At 43.4% G+C, this 17,941-nt stretch overlaps 1 protein-coding gene across 3 annotated transcripts; it reads left to right on the top strand.

Annotated features, from left to right (window-relative positions):
* Nucleotides 1–38: 38 nt before the first annotated feature.
* NUP54 (nucleoporin 54) lies at nucleotides 39–17,674 on the top strand. 3 transcript variants are annotated; one of them, XM_075708746.1, is made up of 13 exons: nucleotides 39–90; nucleotides 4,035–4,046; nucleotides 4,325–4,408; nucleotides 4,538–4,672; nucleotides 5,395–5,624; nucleotides 11,307–11,494; nucleotides 12,362–12,558; nucleotides 14,233–14,287; nucleotides 14,872–14,965; nucleotides 15,469–15,576; nucleotides 15,959–16,078; nucleotides 16,427–16,537; nucleotides 16,879–17,674. In XM_075708746.1, exons 1-13 carry the CDS (start codon nucleotides 39–41, stop codon nucleotides 17,005–17,007), a joined length of 1,515 nt encoding a protein of 504 aa, XP_075564861.1. In that variant the 3' UTR covers nucleotides 17,008–17,674. The 3 variants fall into 3 exon arrangements, with proteins under 3 accessions (XP_075564861.1, XP_075564860.1, XP_075564862.1); XM_075708745.1 differs by lacking the exon at nucleotides 4,035–4,046; XM_075708747.1 differs by lacking the exon at nucleotides 4,538–4,672.
* Nucleotides 17,675–17,941: the final 267 nt, after the last annotated feature.

Here is a 17,941-nt window from a genome sequence, read left to right as displayed (position 1 = left end):
TGCACGCGCTTCCCGCCGCCGCCGCCAACGAGCAGCTCATGGCCTTCAATTTCGGGGCGACGGCGGGCGCCGGTGCCGCCAACCCGACCGGTGAGCGCGGAGGGGCCGGGGCGGCGGCAGCGGGAGCCGGGCGGGTTTGTGAGGGGAGGGGGAGGAGTACTCCTGCGCGCGACGCGCAGCTGCCAACGGTCGCAGGGCGCGCGTGCCCCCCCACCAATGAGATCCGCGGCCCCCTCAGGGGCGGCGGGGCGCGCGGGCTCCCCCTCAGCGCCATCCGCATCCCCTCAGCGGTGGCCGGGCGCCCGCTCCCCGCTGCCTCCGGAGCGCGGTGGGCACGGCCCTGCGGGGCTGCCCTCGGCGGGGCTGCCCACGGCGGAGCCGTGGCCGTCTCCTCTCCCTTCTCCTCGGCGGAGCCGGTGAGATGCGAGCGAGCTCCCCCGTTGCTTTCTTTCGCCCGCCTTCGGTCTCTCCCCACCGTACCGGCCGGGGTTTTTTTTTTTTTTTCCCGGTTTTTTTTCGTTTTTTCTTCTTCGTCCCGCGTGAACAGCCCTGCGCAGTGGTGGCGGGGCCGGGGCTTGGTCCTGCCGAAGGAAAAATCGGTTGCAATTGGGGCGCTCGGGCTGTGGTGGTGGACGGTGGAGCCTGGTTAATGCTGTCAGGGCACTGGGCTCGTCGCTGTTGACTGCAGTAGTCTTCCTGTTTGGAGGAGGTGCTCTTGGAAGTTAATTTTCGAGCGATGTAGAAGTGTTTCGCTTGTAAAAGAAGAAAGACTTTTTCCTTCTTTCTTGTTTTGCTGCTGTCAATTGACTGTCAGTCCTGGTGAAATGTAAGCCAGAGCCTTCCTTATTCTCACTTCGTAAAATAGTTCTTTGTTGGCTCTTAGAGTAGACGCTGAATAAGTCTTTTGGACAGGGCTCACGCTCGCCGCAGTTAGTCTGGGCTGTATAGTGTGGGCTTTCACTCGGACCCTGGCTGCTTTAGATACAGGCTTTCCCGCCCTATCTTAAAGATAATCTTGTACTGCTTGCAGACTGTTACAAGGTTTATTGTGCTCGCAGACCAATATTAGAGGGCATTCTGGGATCACACCCCAGGACTTGCCGTTGTCTGTCTGTCTAGCATGAACCTGTTCTTAGCTATTCCTGGGGAGGGAATCGGGGAGCCGCTGTAGTAGCCCGTTTCTCTTAGCCTGGATGCATCAGGTAAGTCACCAGCAAGGGCTGGAGTGGACAGATTTTGCAAATATAACATGAATAAGTCTGGAGTATTTGAGGCACATGTGGTGCCTCAGCTTCTGGAGTCGCATTTTGTGGTTATTCTGCTGTCGCTGCTCATATGTGGGTATGGTGTTAGCATGAAGATGGTTTATTCTTGCCTTCCTGATAGCTTATGAAATAATGATGCTACTATCGGTTATGCTAGTACACCTGCAGCTGTATCAAACAATTTTAGGCGGTTAAAAGTTACTCGTAACAGGAATGTTGAATCACATGCATGTTTTTATGTATAGCTTGGAAGTAAGATGGGAAGGATGTTAGCTGCTTTATATGCAGTATAGTTGAAAAATAACATGCGTACAGCAGTGATGTAGGGAGACTAGGTTAAACAAGCTTGTAACTGTCCTCCTTGTGTTCAATAAATAACGTTTAATGCCAGTTAATATCTTACTCTTGTTTTTAACTATGCTTGTCTTGTCCGTGGTGATGGAAAAATATTTTAGCTTTTCTTTCCTGCACCTACCTTTTACTTAGAACTAATGTTACCTTGCTCTTTTTCTGCTTCCCGCTTGTCAGGATTTGGTGGGCTTGAAACTACAAACTCCACTGCCAGTGGGTTTAATTTTGGGGGTTTCGGATTAACTGCTAATCCTGCAGTGAATTTTAATATTGGGAATTTCGGTGTTTCCACTACCTCAACTCCACCATTCAATTTTGGTAACAGTCTGGCAAGTGCAGGTAGATAATGCATAAATACTTGTTCTGTAATAAATGTTAATAGCAGGTGTCCAAGAATTACATTCCTAACTGAGAATCCATAATTAGTACGACTCTTCGTGTCCAGTGAAGACTGGAGATAAAAGCCCTGAAAGTGGAACATGTTTGAGAGCCATAGGCTTGTAGGGTTTTTTGCCAATTAAATTCTCAAGAAATAGCTGTTGAGGAAAAATAGCCACGTACCAAATACTCAGTCTCTGAAATGGAAATGAATTGCGGTAACCTGCCAGTCTGACCCAATCTAAAATTGAGCCTTGATTACCTAGCCAAAACGGGAATGTCAATTCTCCGTTCAGATCCAGGCGATCACGAACAGTTGCAGAGCTGGTCCCCAAGGCCATGTTTCCTGACATGAGATTCTTGGACTACTGCAGTCATGTTTTTCATCTTCCCCTGTGTCTCCTCATTGGCCTTCCGTTGACTGTCATGAATGCACCACACCTCAATAGTTTCTGTGGAGAAACAAATTTTATACGATCAGCACAAAATGGACAGCCCTCGCTGCGATCTCTGTTTCCTAAACGCCGTTCCGCACCCTGAAATAGCACACATCCCCAGCATTCATTAAGAGATTCTCTGCGCTTCTGGGAGGGTCTCGTGCGTGATGTGTGCGCTGGGTATTGATTAAGAAAACCATTCATGGCCTCACGTAGATCCATCAGTTCTGAGCGATCAGCTGATACAATTTCAAGTTAAATCTTTTCCATTTTGTATAAAAATGCTTAACTGTATGGATTTCTAACGCTTTCACTCGTGTAGAATTAGCCCGTGGGGTCTCGTTGCCGCTGCTCGTATAGGAATTATATTCATTCCACAGTGTCATTGCTCCCCGTGTTAGCGTACTCTTACCTGTTTTGTGCACTCGGGGGACCTGATCTTGTTTTTATTTGGTGTGAACACTATTGGACTGTATTTCTTTAGCTGAGTTTGAACTGCTCCAAAAGAGAACTTGGATACTTAATTTTGCTTAGCAGTTTGCACTCTTAGATCCTTTTTCAAGAAAGAATGACTAAATTTGCCATGAATACAAAATTACCTAAAAATTGTGTCATCTGATGGTGCTCCCGCTAGGGTTTCTCACTCACTGGTAGGACTGAAACTTGAACGTTACAGGGAACAACTTCTTATATCCACTCACATTAAGGTGTTTGCGGAATGAAAATAAAACGCGATTGCATGTCAGCTTTGGTTTAAGCTTTTTATTTTGTATGTATACAAGAGGACGGTAAGCGTAGTAGGTCTAAAGACTTTTTTGTTGTTGTTTTTTTGCTATTGACATGTGAGTGAGCAGTGGCAGCATCTTCTTGACAAATCCTTTGTAGCAGACTGTCTTTCGTCCTTTGAATACATGTAAAACCAAGTTGAAATGGAGACACTTGGTTCTCCAGGGCTAGTCAGATGTCCACGGGCTGCACCTCAGGCCGATGGTGCATTTGCAGCACCGTAGCAAAGAGATGGTGTGGTGGCATCCAGCACCTGTGCAGCCCCATGCGCTAGGAGGCTGTCCGGGCCGGTGGCACCTGTTTCAGCACAGCCACCCGGTATCGGGGCACCTCTTCTAAGGGGGCAAATAGGAAGATGGGGTTCTCGGGGCATTCTCTGGCACGCTGGAGCTCAGGCCCTCACTTAGGTCTCCTCCTGCTAGCCAGTGAGTGGTTATCCTGAAAATCTGTGGAAGGCTGATTGCTTTTGCATCCGTCTTCCTCTGATAGTGGCTGAACCTCCAGATTAGATTTAATGGGGATGATGACAGGAAAACTAGGCTTGGGGAAAAAAAAAAAAAAAAAGACCTTGTAGAATTTTACCCATGTGTAGAAAGGAATCGATGCTGTGACAGCATTCCCATGTAAGCACAGCAATTGTGTGCACCCTAGCCTCAGGCTTTACTTGATTCCTTTCTGGTTTTGCTCTGAAGAGGTTAGGAATGTTTAAAAAACATCAGAGCATTTACTAAACACTTAGCAACAACATTGACTAGAAGTATTCCTCAGAATGAATCTAAGAAATACTATTCTTAGTTGTGTCTGTCACTAAGGAAAGCACATCCTGCTGGTAAAGGAATAGGATGTTTGTTATCCGCTGCTTTTTTATTTGCTTTCTTGACACACCATAGATGTATTGGCTTTCTGGTTCATGTTTTCTCCCCCATTTCCTCGGACAATGAACTCGATACCCATGATGAATGTGAACTACATGCTTGTAACATAATACATCCATCTGTCAACATCTCTTCTCATAACACCCTTTGAAGCGTGCAGTTTATTGTCATGTTATGCACAGCTGCTGCTCACCACGTGCCATCTGCCTTACTTACAAACTTTGTTTATTAGGTGCGTTCGGAGGATTTGGGACAACTACCACCACTGCGGCACCAGCATTTAGTTTTTCTGCTCCCACCAATACAGGCACCAGCGGTAAGAGAGCAAAAGTCTGAAAGTATTTGCCATAGATTGAACAGTAGGGCATTAGCCCTTCACAGTAACGTTTTGCGTTTCACAGGTACTAATCTCTTTTTCTCAATAATTCTTTGCTTATTTCCCCAGGACTCTTTGGTGCTACCCAGAACAAAGGCTTTGGATTTGGTACTAGTTTTGGCACAGGAACTGGAACTGGCTTGGGTAGTGGGTTGGGAACTGGGCTAGGCTTTGGAGGCTTCGGTACCCAGCAGCAACAGACCAGTAAGTATGGCCTTCTCTTGATTTATCCCTTCCTCAGCAACAAAAGACTCCAACAGGCGCACAAGTAGTGTGACAGAAGTATGTTATAAAAGGAGGCTGTTACACTTATTTCTTGACTGATGGAGGCTTCTCAGAAATTTGGGTTTTGAAATGCCTCCATTTGCAGCCCTTGCCTTTGTCTTAAACAAGAGGTCAAGCAAGTTTCTAAGATTCACCCTTGAGTTTCCGACAACAATATTCACCCCTTTGGTTTGGCAGTGGTAGAAAGAGTAGTTACGGGATTGATGTTGGCAGTCATGGCATTATTAGAAAGGGAAGAAAAACAGTGTTGAGTTTAGTTTAAATGTGAGTTGGATAATGACCAGCTAGTGCTCCAGGCTCTGAGTCCCCTGAATTTATAATAAGAAATCTACCCTTCAGATTTAGATACCAAAGGTGCCAGACAATGTCATGGGTGAATAGAGATGTCTGATTGAAAGAAAAAATAATAAATCTTTTCTTCTAACTCGGCATTCAGGAACTTCTGTTGCTGATGAAGATGGGGTGTAAAAAGGCAGTTTAAAAAATCATTATCTGATAGTGATTTATTTATTCTGTGCATTTCTTTTGCTTCTCAAAATGTGAAGAGACGTGATACCAATGACCCGCAGATGGTGCATGTTAGCAAGCGGGTCTGTCTTGGTTGGTAGAGGAGTTAATTTGTTCTTCTTCATCCAATGCAGCGTTGGGAGGCGGCCTGTTCAGCCAGCCTGCTCAGACACCTGCCCAGTCGAACCAGCTCATCAATACAGCCAGTGCCCTCTCGGCTCCGACACTCTTAGGAGACGAGAGAGATGCTATTTTGGCAAAATGGAACCAGCTTCAGGCCTTCTGGGGAACAGGCAAAGGGTACTTCAACAATAACATCGCTCCGGTGGAGTTCACGCAGGAAAACCCCTTTTGCAGGTTTAAGGTATGGAATCGTTCAACTGCTCACAGAGTTCTGATGCAGTTACTCTGCTTGCTGAACATCTGAGTGTCTCGTGAGTGTTAAATCAGATTTTGTTACTGTTAAGCATATTCTGAAACAGTATTTTTCCAGGTAATGTACACAATTCTGATGCAGGCTAATTAAAAGGTTTGAAGATGTATAGGTGCTGGAAACCTGGGTGTTGTTGAGGTACTAGATAGTGAGTGCAGATGTGGATCATTAAACTATCCTTTTTGTAGATAGCATTTAGATGAGTGCACGTGTGGTCGGAGCAGATCTCTGGAAATGAATTCTGACGTGTATTTGTTTAGGTTACAATATTAGAGAAACTATTTAAAACAACCTTCACATCTGAAAGAAGCTGTTAACATCTGGAATAAGAACTTCAGGGTCTTTCTTCATTGCTTTGCCTACATCAGAAAAACCCTCTATGAACCTGGCCTCCACACACCATTTTAAATACACCAGCCTTCGGCTTTCTTCTGCCTTTATCCTTGCAGTGCTAAAGCTGACTCCATTCCTTGTATTATATCACCAGCATTTCCAGATCTTGCTTCTTGTGTCAACAGAGAATATGTAACTCTGCATCCTCTGCAAATCTCGTGCCTGCTGACTTTCTTGCTAAGCTTCAGACTCGAAAGTGGGTTTGGGTCAGGCATGGTGGTAGCCTCCTTTCCAAAGCTGATTCTTTGAACTGCAAACTTTCTAACCTGAATGTAGGTTAATACCTAATTAAGACTAGTTTTGTTTATGCGCATGATGACACTTTTACAAAATCTTTGCAGCAACTGAGTGCCTGCATAACAAATGTTTGGCTTCTGTTGCATTACCTTTTTAGGTGTTACCTTGAATATTTTGTTGACAATGCACCTGAAAGCTTACTTTCTTGTCAGTTGTTGCCTGAAATGGCTGTAGAGTTTTCTGGGCTTTGAAAAATTGTGAAGTGTAAGTTGTATGATGCAAAAGCAGTTCAAGTTTCATTTACCAAAAGGAGAAGTTTTCCTTTCAAGTTAGATAATGCCACAGGGGGGCCCGTTCTGAACCTCGTGACTCAACAGGAGGGTCCTCCTTATCCCCTGCATCCACCATCTCTCTCACCTGAATGTAACCTAATTTTATGTTATGCACTTCTATGTACTAGATATACATATATATATATTATCCTTATTCACATAAACCGTTGACCAAGTCTGAGACTAAGAGTGGGCCTAGCCGCACCTAGACTCCTCTCTGAGAAGGAGTTTAGAAAGCAAGGGGGTCTGTTCTGAACCTCGTGACTCAACGGGAGGGTCCTCCTTATCCCCTACATACGCAATCCCTTTGTGAATGATTCCAACTCGGTGTAATTTAATTTTCCTTTATGCACTTCCATGTAGTAATAGAGTGAACCTTCCCATCTTCGAATCTGTACCTAAGTCACTGTTTTGATCAATTTTGTCTAATCACTTTGTTAATCACTGATGACTGAGTGCTATTAAAATATTACAGTCAAATCCTGCGATTTGCTACACGTAAATTCTAAACTGCTACTAAATCAAACTGTGCGAAGTTACTCGTTCACAATAAATTGACATAATCGGCAGGATTCACAAACCTGCATTCGTGATAATTTGGCGTAGTCAGCAGGAGTGCTTTTGTCCTTGTGGCTTGAGTATTACTAATGCCATTATGAATTCATGTACCATAACTGAAATACTGAAAAGTTCAGTGTATGCTAGCAATGGCGGATGCCTAAGAAGAACAGTGGAGAAGTTGGTAGCGCAGTGTCGTGGTTTAGCCCCAGCCAGCAACTCAGCACCACGCAGCCGCTCGCTCGCTGCCCCTGCCCCAATGGGATGGGGGAGAGAATTGGAGGAGTAAGAGTGAGAAATACTCCTGTGTTGAGATAAGAACAGTTTAATAATTGAAATAAAGTAAAATGGTAATGGTAATAATAACAATATAATAATAATATCCAAAGCAAGTGATGCCCAATGCAGTTGCTCCCCACCCGCCGACCGATACCCAGCCAGTTCCCGAGCAGCGATCGCTGCTCCCCGGCCAACCCCCCCCAGTTCCTATACTGCCCATGATGCCGTATGGTATGGAATAGCCCTTGGGGCAGTTGGGATCAACTCTTCTGGCTGTGCCCCCTCCCAGCTTCTTGTGCCCCTGGCAGAGCATGGGAAGCTGAAAAGTCCTTGACTAGCATGAGCAGTACTCAGCAACAACTAAAACATCAGCGTGTTATCAGCATTCTCCTCCTACTAAATCCAAAACACAGCACTATGCTGGCTACTAGGAAGAAAACTAACTATTCCAGCTGAAACCAGGACAGTATCCGCCCCTTATTCTATACCATTTACATCATGCACAGGCCCTCCCCTTTCCATGTGTTCTAATTAATCACCACCGCTTTCCCTACCTTGATATATACACACAGATATCATTCCCTTCGTCTATGGCCCATCCCTCTAAAATGTCCATTGAGTTCATTTAGCCCATGACTTTGGGTTCCATCTGTCATCACAGTCTTTCAGAGCAGGAGAGGTTGTGTGCAGTGTTGGACTGTTGCATGCTGAAGTCAGTTCTCATTCCAACACGGTTTCATCAAAGTTCATTTTCATTAAGCTGGGCAATTCTTACTGTAATACCATTGATGTGGCATATAGCAATCATAACATACAGTATTATATACTTAACATTAACATACTATATTATTATATTAACATTATACTATACTATTATATTAACATACAGTAAGAAATAACATACAGTTAAGAGATAACATACAGTATTATATAGCAATTAACATCATACAATTCAGTTCATTGGCTATTTTCACCCAAAATCAGATTCCCTTGAGGTACACATTGGACTTACCCATCCTTTCGCATCACCCACCAAGTGCACCCAGGTCCTTGAGCAAAAGCAATCCCACGAATGGGTTTGCCTTTGCCAGAGGGGGAAGTAACCCAGACTGTCTTCCCCAGCATATTTTTTATGTGCACTACAGGGACTTTATCTCCTTCTACAGTACGTAAAAGTTTTGATTGGGCAGGGCCAGCTCGATTGGCAGATCCCCTGGTGTTGACTACCCAGGTGGCTTTTGCTAAATGTGTATCCCAATGTTTAAACGTCCCACCACCCATTGATCTCAGGGTAGGCTTTAACAATCCATTGTATCGTTTGGCTTTCCCAGAGGCTGGTGCATGACAGGGGATAGAATCATAGAATCATTGAATCGTTTAGGTTGGAAAAGACCTTTAAGATCATCCAGCCCAACCACTAACCTACACTACCAAGTCCACACTAAACCAATCAAGGGTAGACTAGACTAAACCATGTCCCAAAGTGCCACATCTACCCGCTTGTTGAACGCTTCCAGGGATGGGGACTCCACCACCTCTCTGGGCAGCCTGTTCCAATGCTTGACTACCCTTTCCGTGAAGAAATTTTTCCTAATATCCAACCTAAACCTCCCCTGGCGCAGCTTGAGCCCATTTCCTCTCGTCCTATCGCTAACTACATGGGAGAAGAGACCAACACCCCCCTCACTACAACCTCCTGTCAGGTAGTTGTAGAGAGCGATAAGGTCTCCCCTCAGCCTCCTCTTCTCTAGGCTAAACAATCCCAGTTCCCTCAGCCGCTCCTCATAAGGCCTGTGCTCCAGACCCTTCCCCAGCTCTGTTGCCCTTCTCTGAACACGCTCCAGCACCCACCAACCGATACCCAGCCAGTTCCCGAGCAGCGATCGCTGCTCCCCGGCCAACCCCCGCCCAGTTCCTATACTGCCCATGACGCCGTATGGTATGGAATAGCCCTTCAGCCACTGTGTATCAACTCTTCTGGCTGTGCCCCCTCCCAGCTTCTTGTGCCCCTGGCAGAGCATGGGAAGCTGAAAAGCCCTTGACTGGCATAAGCAGTGCTGAGCAACAACTAAACCATCAGTGTGTTATCAGCATTATTCTTATCCTAAATCCGAAACACAGCACTGTGCCTGCTACTAGGAAGAAAACTAACTCTATTCCAGCTGAAACCAGGACAACAGGTATCGAGCAAGATGTTGTAAGCTAGTTCGGTTTACTGGCTCTGTAAGCATCAGACATCTGATAAGAACGAAGCATTACCTGAAGGTGTTCAGGGAATCCACTTGTACACAATTCCAGCTCTAGAAAAATGAGAAGCATGTAGCTCTTAACCAAGAGAAGTGTGCTTCTAAGGCATGTGATACAGGCCACCATTTGAAGGACCACAATGAAGCAGAAAAATCTGTTACAGTTTGAAATTACTTAATTGCATAAAGAAATAGTGAAAGCTTTATTGATTTATTTAAAACAGAAATACCAGAGGAGTCATGTATGTGTGGTCTTAGTACTACTTTGCACATAATGAAATTTAGTTTTCTGTGTACTGGCAAGTCTTTCCCCACAGTGTGGGCCTCTTTCACAGCTATGAAAGTGAAAGGGATGTGCCTAACACCAAGTTTTTCCTTTGCTGTCACTGTTGTGCTCCATGACAGGGCAGCCCAACTGAAGAAGGCTGATTCTGCGAGGGTCACCGTCGCAGGGAATTACCCTCTGCTGACAAAGGCCAGGCTCTTGGGCACATCCCCGGCTCATTTCTCTCTTCAGCTGAACTTGCACAAGGGGAAAAGTGCAAGTCACCCACCCACATGCAGTATCAGGGCCTTAAAAAGCACCAGCTGCACAACATGTCACCAGTGATACGTTGGTGTGATGGTTCATAGGCAAGATGAGATGAAAACTACTGCTCTGCTTTTGCTTATAATGAGTTAACTGTTTAGGTCTTTCTTACAAGTCATGTGGAGTTTACTGGAGCCAACAGGGTTTTTCTGAAATGGGGAAAGCACGCTGTTACTTAGCGCACTTGGCAACAAGCGTTCCTGTATTAGATTATGATGTTGAATTAAACATTTAACCCTACTACAGCTTTATACAGCAAGGGTAAAGATAACATTAAACTTTATAAGCAATTGTACAAAAAACCCATGACACTTGCTAACATAGGGAAAATTGGCTGTCCCAAATTCTTGTGTGAGAACCTTATTTGATGCGTATCTTAGCAGCTAGTAATATTCCGTGTCCATGTTTTGACTTGTACTGTCAGGCAAACTGTCCGGATCTACAGTGGGAAAATGCGAAGAAATCCATTAAGATTTATGGTTGGCTTAGCTTTCAATTATTTTATGTCAGTAACTGTTTTTCATTCAGACATCTGGAAATGTAATGATGTAAAACTCTTCTGGAGCTCTAGTAATTTTTCTGTATTAAAGGCTGCTCCTCTGGTTCCTTTTGCAACTTAGAAAAAGTGTACATTTGTAAAATATTCCTGATTGATATCAGCTCTGAAGTAACATAAATACCCTGCTGAGTTGGCATCTCCCAATCCATAGCTTTTTTTTTTTTCTTTAAGATGGCAAATGGATACTTACAAATTTTTTGTAAGAATCTGAACTGTTTCAAAAGCTACTCTACTGGTGGCCTTGTGAGAGAACGTTTTAAAGGGGGATTGATTTTATGTTTCTGCATCTCTGAATATGTTGTAACTTAAATTTTGGACCAGTTGCTTTAAAAATTGAGGGATTTAGCCCCTCCACTTCATGCTACACAGATATGCTTTTGCTAAGTAATATATCCTCGGTTTTTGTTTGTTCATTTGCAGGCTGTGGGTTACAGTTTAATGCCCAACAACAAAGATGAAGATGGCCTCGTGGTCTTGGTCTTTAACAGAAAAGAAATAGATATTCGAAGCCAGCAGCAGCAGCTTGTAGAATCCCTACACAAAATTCTGGGAGGAAACCAGACCCTCACTGTCAACGTAGAAGGTGTTAAAACAATGCCAGATGACCAGTATGTGAACTTTATGCAATTTTGTGTTTTTATCCGGTATTGCGTGTTATAAAGGGTTAGCACTCTGTCTCCATTTCTCCTTGATTTTAGATCTGTTCGTCCTGAGTTTGATTTCGTGTGTCTCATTCCTTCATGTTGCTTTTTCTTAAGGCGTTAAGTCCAGTATCTTTCCTGTGCATGTTACTTGCTTTTGCTGGAGTGCACAGCTGAGAACCTTGGTCAGTTCAGGAAATAGGCTTCTCCAGACCTTGCTCAGCAGCAAAAATTGGAGATGAGGATGCTAACCGTGATAATTACTTAGTATTTTAGGAGCTATGAGGTATTCTTCACTCGGTCATGCGTAAGGTGTATAGTAATAGGGTCTTTGCAGTGTTTCATATCGCAAATGTTTGTTCAGTGTCTCATATCGCAACTATTGTTTCGGTGGGAAATCTGTTCCAAGGCTAGTTGAGCTGGCTCGTTCTGCATGTTTTATGTCAGAGTGCCGTCTGCTTTGTTTTGTCTGGGGGCCTCAGGCGAGTCTGCCTGGAGTACTTCAGCACACTGACATTTCTGCTTCTTACTTTCCCATAGTTTAGTCATTCTGTTTTAAAGACCGAAGGTTTTAGATTGTTCTTAATGTAGTACTAGTATCACCATATAATATGGTTCTTAAAACTAGGGCAGGAGAATGTCATTTTGTAGGGTATTTACAGCTTTTCTCTTTCTGCCTTGCTGTGTTAAACCCTGTGTTCTATCTCAGTTAGCTAAAGGAAGTTAACAGTCACCTGGGAGAAGCAGTAACTTTGATTTAGGGTTGTCCTTTATTGTGTTAGTTTCTATACGCTGCTGGCCTTTTTCTGACAGTTAGCATTTTGTCTTGCTCAGGACAGAAGTGATCATCTACGTTGTTGAGCGCTCGCCCAACGGCACTTCGAGGAGAGTTCCCGCAACGACGCTCTACGCCCACTTTGAACAAGCCAACATAAAATCGTCCCTGCAGCAGCTGGGGGTCAGCCTCTCCATGGCCAGAACGGAGCTTTCCCCGGCACAAGTCAAACAGCTCCTGCAGAACCCTCCTGCCGGTACGCGGTCTGGGGCTGCGCAATTGCACAGTTGGGTCTCTGGGGAAAAATGCAGGTGTTGGCCCACTGGAAAACAGCTTAGTGGTTTTAAAACACATAGTGGTTTTAATTACAGCCAGTTTTCTCACTGAAGTGCAGTGTAGTCCACCAAGACAGTTTGATCAGTAATATGCCACACCAACACCTTACTATATGATTTAGCCAAAAATAAATCACTTCAACTTGTCCAATTAAAAAAAAAAAAGTTAAATATCAGAATAATGATGTCCTATATTCACTTCCTAGTTTTCAGGAAGGGTCGCTTAGCCTGTATATGTGGCCACAGATAGTACATATACAGCTTTGTTTTAGAGTAGTTAAGTGCTGTTCATGCCATTTCATAGCATAATTGTAGCTAATTCTCTATGTCTGTACAGCATCCTGTGTAGTACTTGCAGTGGGTCAAGGAAAGCAGCCTGTGGTTTCCAGCAGGCAATATGTAGCATGTTCAATAAGACCATAGTGTTTAAAAACACAGCAAAGGGTATGATATCTGGATTGCAAAAAGAACATGGCCTACTCCTTGCAGAAAAGTCAGAGAGAGACAGGCAGCAGCGTTTTGCAACTGCTGCAGCACTGGGGAGAAGTAGCTGCTGTGTGCACAAGCAAGTTGGCTTTCTTAAATATTGGAGGTGTATCACAAGGCCTGCGTAACGATGGTTGGGCGCAGCTTGTTAGTCCATGACGGAGAAGGAAGTCGAGTTGGCAGGCTGGCTAATCAAGCAGTAAGATGTGCGAGAAGAGGTGCTAGTGCTGAGCTCTAGAGAAGCAGTCACACCTCGAGAGAGGAGTTCTGGTATAAAGATAGTATGTTTTATGAGGAGTCACCTGGAGTGATGTGCAGTGAAGAATGTTATACTAGCTGATGGTTCTGGTCTCCTCTTTAAGCTGGCCTGCAATTGTTAAATTACCAGCATTTTTTTTTTTCTTTTTTGTATGTCTCTGGTCAGAAGGTCAATTGCTTCCCTATCAGTGTTGTCTTGGTTTTTTCCTAGCATGCCTAGGTGTGTGCATTTTATACGCTGATCAGATTTGCAGCAAGGTTTGGAGAACGTAATAAGTTGCATTGTGATGTTGATGTATATGTACAATTAGGCTGCTTTTATTTTACACATTTACCCGATGAAGCAGTTCATGGCAAAACAAGCAACTTGTCTGTCAACAGATAAAATCCTTAGACAAATCCTGTACAAACCAGATTCCTACTGGGATTATTTTGCCAAAGTTTGGTACTTTGATCGCTTAATTACTGATTCAAAAAAAAATTTTTTTTTTTTAAATACAATAAGCAACTTGAAGAGGAAAGATGACCCAAGTGTAGCATACAGTGGAAACGATAGGAATTTTTCCCCTTGAAGTATGGATTGTCCGATTGGATCACCTGTGGGTTGTTCCTTTCAAACCAGTAGAGGTGCTTGGCAGCCTTTTGGGCTGAACTTACTGCCACAGTCCAGACCATGACTTTTAAGAACTGCCCTTGTTTAATTAACCTTAATTTGTATAACAGTCATTCAGGTTAGCATAGTTCATAGGGTTTGTGTATTTCCTAGTATTTTTCCTGCTTAACAGCTGTAAGATTGTGATATCTATTCAGATCTATCCATAGTAAAAACTTGTTTGTTTGGTTTTTTTAAGGTGTTGATCCTATTATATGGGAACAAGCTAAAGTTGATAATCCTGATCCTGACAAGTAAGTCCAATAGTCTGTCTGAATATTACAGAAAGACTTGGAAAGGGGAGAAATATCTAATATTGTGTAGTACCCTTCAAGTAACTTGTAAGACACTTACTAGAGAATAACTTTGTCAAGTGCTGATCTCATTTGAAGCAGTGAGGATTACTCAAAATGCCTGTCTAATCCCTTTACCCATTTAGGCGCTTAACAGTTGTCAGGATAAAGGGCCTTACTTGCATTACTTCGAGTTGTGGTGTCCTCCATTATATGGACTAGTTATTGTGACTTTTTTTTTTTTTTTTTTTTTTTTTTTTTGCAACCATTATGTTTTTTTCTCTTCATTCCTGCAGCTGAAAGTGATGTACATTTGTACCTTCCAGTGGTTACAGATAACTTAGGCTGATTTCTTTATGAAAAAGGAACAGGTTGTTAGGAATAGTGAGGACTGCAGAACTTAGCAAAACAAGATAAGTTTATGTATTATCCTAATTTATAATAGGCTAAGATAATCTGTAACTTTAGATTATACCAATCATTATTAATCCATACCACATGTCTAATAGAAAAATGTGTTGTAAGAAATATTTGTATTCTTGTAGGCTTATTCCTGTGCCAATGGTGGGTTTCAAGGAACTGTTGAGAAGATTGAAGGTCCAAGATCAGATGACCAAACAGCATCAAACTCGATTAGATGTAAGGTTTCTCATCTTTACCATGACTGCTTGTGGTTGACAAAGGATGTGCTGTTAAATGAGCCTCCCCCTGTGCCTCCTGTGTCTTGAAAACTGGAACCATGTGCATGGGGCTGTAACTCTTTATCACTATTTCATAATACGTTCCTTAATTATATCTTGTGGCCAAAACCTGAGCAGTACGTTTGGGCTTTTGTATTTGTCAGGTTCAAGCCTGCTGTGTTATAGGCTAATTCAAACCAGCTGAATTAAGTTGCACTGGCAAGGACTTTTAATTTGGGCACCCAGTTTTCTGATGCCTTCTGGAAACCCTAGTTGGATATGAAAATAAATAGAAACCGGAACAGTAGAGGTCTAGCGAAAAGCTTTCTGAAAGCGTCTTTGGCAAGGACGTTAAGTTGCTGGACTGAGTACTGTTTTGAAACTCCTGGTTTCAAATCAGAACTGATGTGTTCTGTTACCAGAAACTCTTATGGCTTCCAGCTGACTCCATTTCCTCTGCAGATAATATCAGAAGATATCAGTGAGCTGCAGAAAAACCAAACGACAACTATGGCAAAAATTGCACAGTACAAAAGGAAACTGATGGCGCTTTCTCACAGAACGTTACAGGTAACATGGATAGTCTAAATAACTTGTTCTGACACACGGTCTAGTGGCAGAAGGCAAACTGAGAGGGGGAAGGATGACCTGCGCAGTCTTGTGCATGGTCCATGTGGAAAATGAAATCCTGACTTCATCTAAATGCTATTGCTTCAAGCAACAGGCAGAGCTGTCAGGGAAAGCTTCAGGTGGGCAGCACGTCTTACTGCTTTGGGAACCTTGTCTCTCGCTTACTCAGAATCCATGGGACTGCCCTGAGGTCTCGGAGCAGCAGCTTAAATGACAGAACAAATCATATACGGGAGGAAGGGCAAAAAGACACCGGGATGGGCGAGTGGGGAAAGAGGTGGGCGAAGTCTTCTCTAATGAACCTCAAAGGCTTCTTTTGTAGGTGTTAATAAAGCAGGAGATCCAAAGGAAAAGCGGTTATGCCATTCAAGCAGACGAAGAGCAGCTTCGCGTACAGTTAGATACAATTCAGTGTGAACTTAACGCACCTACGCAGTTCAAGGTGGGTAGTTAATAGACCTTTGCCAACAACTCTGTTTTTTCCTCACAAGAGAATGTAGTTTTCCAAACCATGCATATATGTTGCGGAAAGCTTTCAGAAGAGAAGTCCAGCAGTGTTACTAGGTTGTAGCATCAACTTCTTTGCTGCATGACTGATAGGTATTTAAGTGTTTTTGAATTCTTAGAACTATTGGAGTTGCTTCCCCTTTGCATGTCTTCCAAAACCAAAAATTAAAAATGGAACGAGCGGCAACACTTCCTGCCCTGGTGACTCAAAGAGTGCTACATGCTGGAGCTCTGACAGATGTACATGAATTGCGTTTTGATTTAAGCGTGTTTCTCTTCCCAGGGCAGACTGAATGAGCTCATGTCCCAAATCAGGATGCAAAACCACTTTGGAGCAGTGCGAGCTGAAGAGCGCTATTACATAGATGCAGACCTCTTAAGGGAAATCAAGCAAGTAAGTGTTACGGGGTAGATTCCTGGGATACTTTTTGAACTTTATAATTTAAGCCAGCTATACACTAACTTGGGAGACGTATCTAGAATGTCATGTTTTTGTAGTTGTTTGATGATGAAGTAATTTTTTACTGTTCTCAGTGACAGTGCATCAAGGTGTTGCACGAAGCCACTCTGTGCAGTTAGGCTATTAGTGCAGAAAATGCTGGTTTTCCTTCTTCCAAGGAAATTATGCCAGGCTTTTCCGTGTGCCAAGGCCACCAGACATGGCACCTTTGAGAACTATTACTTAAAATCTGTGAAGTGGAGCTACGCTCATGCTGGTTTCTAAACTATCTGCAGCATCTGAAGCAGCAGCAAGAAGGCCTGAGTCACCTAATTAGCATTATAAAGGATGACTTGGAGGACATCAAACTTATAGAACATGGGCTGAACGAGAGCATTCCCATCAGAGGAGGAGTCTTCAGTTGACGTGGTGGATGCTGTTGCGCTTACACGGGACATGTTACTCGAGTTCATGGTTCACCTTCCAAGGCTAAAACTGTTGAGGTAAAATAAAACACGCATCTTCTAGGAGCAAATGGTATTTTGGCTGTTATCTTTAGAATTAGCAAAGCCTCTTCTAAGCTTTTGAACTTGACCTTTGGAAGGTTTATATTTTATAAAGCTGTATATGCTTTAATAAAAGAAGGAAAACTGAATTTGTTCAGATACTGTTTTACTATAAAACTATATGTACTATTGTACATTTTTCTGTTTTTTTTTTTTTCCTTTTTTTACAACAGCATTGTCCTAGAAATGCAGTGCCGAGGGAATTGTTCCACTTGTGACTTGGTTTGTGGAAAGCTTAGCCCACTTCAGTGTTTTTGTCAAAACAATCAAGTAACATCATTATGTAAACAGCTAATTTAAATCATTACAGATGTGTATGTTGCTGTAACTATGTCGGTCTCTGCAATACCAGTGGATTACTGGGGCAAGCTGCAGGAAGTTGATGTTTCCAGTTTCTGTCCTTCCTTTGGACTTCAAGGCTCTGAAGGTTATGTTTTTATCACTTTACGTATGTGAATTACACAAAGCTTTGCTGCCCCTAAAATAACAACAGAATGTCTAGATGTTGTCTTCTGCCTTTTTTTAATTGACAGAGAGTAATAAATTCAGTCTGACTTTGTAATAAGTTGTGCATGGTGTTGGCTCTTTCTCAGCTACATCAGCAAAGCCGTGAAACTGCTAACAGCTCCAGGTTAATGCACTTCACTCTCCTCCAGGCACTGCAGGTACGAGGCTGTCAAACCCCATGCCACTGAGCTGCGTGGCAGCCTCAGTCCCCAAACTAAAATACAAGGTCAAGTCCCTTAGGTCCTACCTCGTACCGAGTACTGCACAGCAGGTGCCTACTCCATGC

The sequence above is a fragment of the Pelecanus crispus genome, chromosome 4, assembly GCF_030463565.1.
Source record: "Pelecanus crispus isolate bPelCri1 chromosome 4, bPelCri1.pri, whole genome shotgun sequence".
Lineage (NCBI taxonomy): Eukaryota > Metazoa > Chordata > Aves > Pelecaniformes > Pelecanidae > Pelecanus > Pelecanus crispus.
The sequence above is the reverse complement of the archived record's forward strand: the minus strand, read 5'-3'. Positions and strand labels throughout refer to the sequence as shown.

What these genes read in the sequence shown, in the direction of transcription:
- NUP54 (XM_075708746.1), top strand. Translation starts at nt 39, where the DNA reads ATGGCCTTCAATTTCGGGGCGACGGCGGGCGCCGGTGCCGCCAACCCG. An exon ending in CACCAATACAGGCACCAGCG is followed by an intron (nt 4,409 to 4,537) that starts GTAAGAGAGCAA and finishes TTATTTCCCCAG; the next exon opens with GACTCTTTGGTGCTACCCAG. An exon ending in ACCCCTTTTGCAGGTTTAAG is followed by an intron (nt 5,625 to 11,306) that starts GTATGGAATCGT and finishes GTTCATTTGCAG; the next exon opens with GCTGTGGGTTACAGTTTAAT.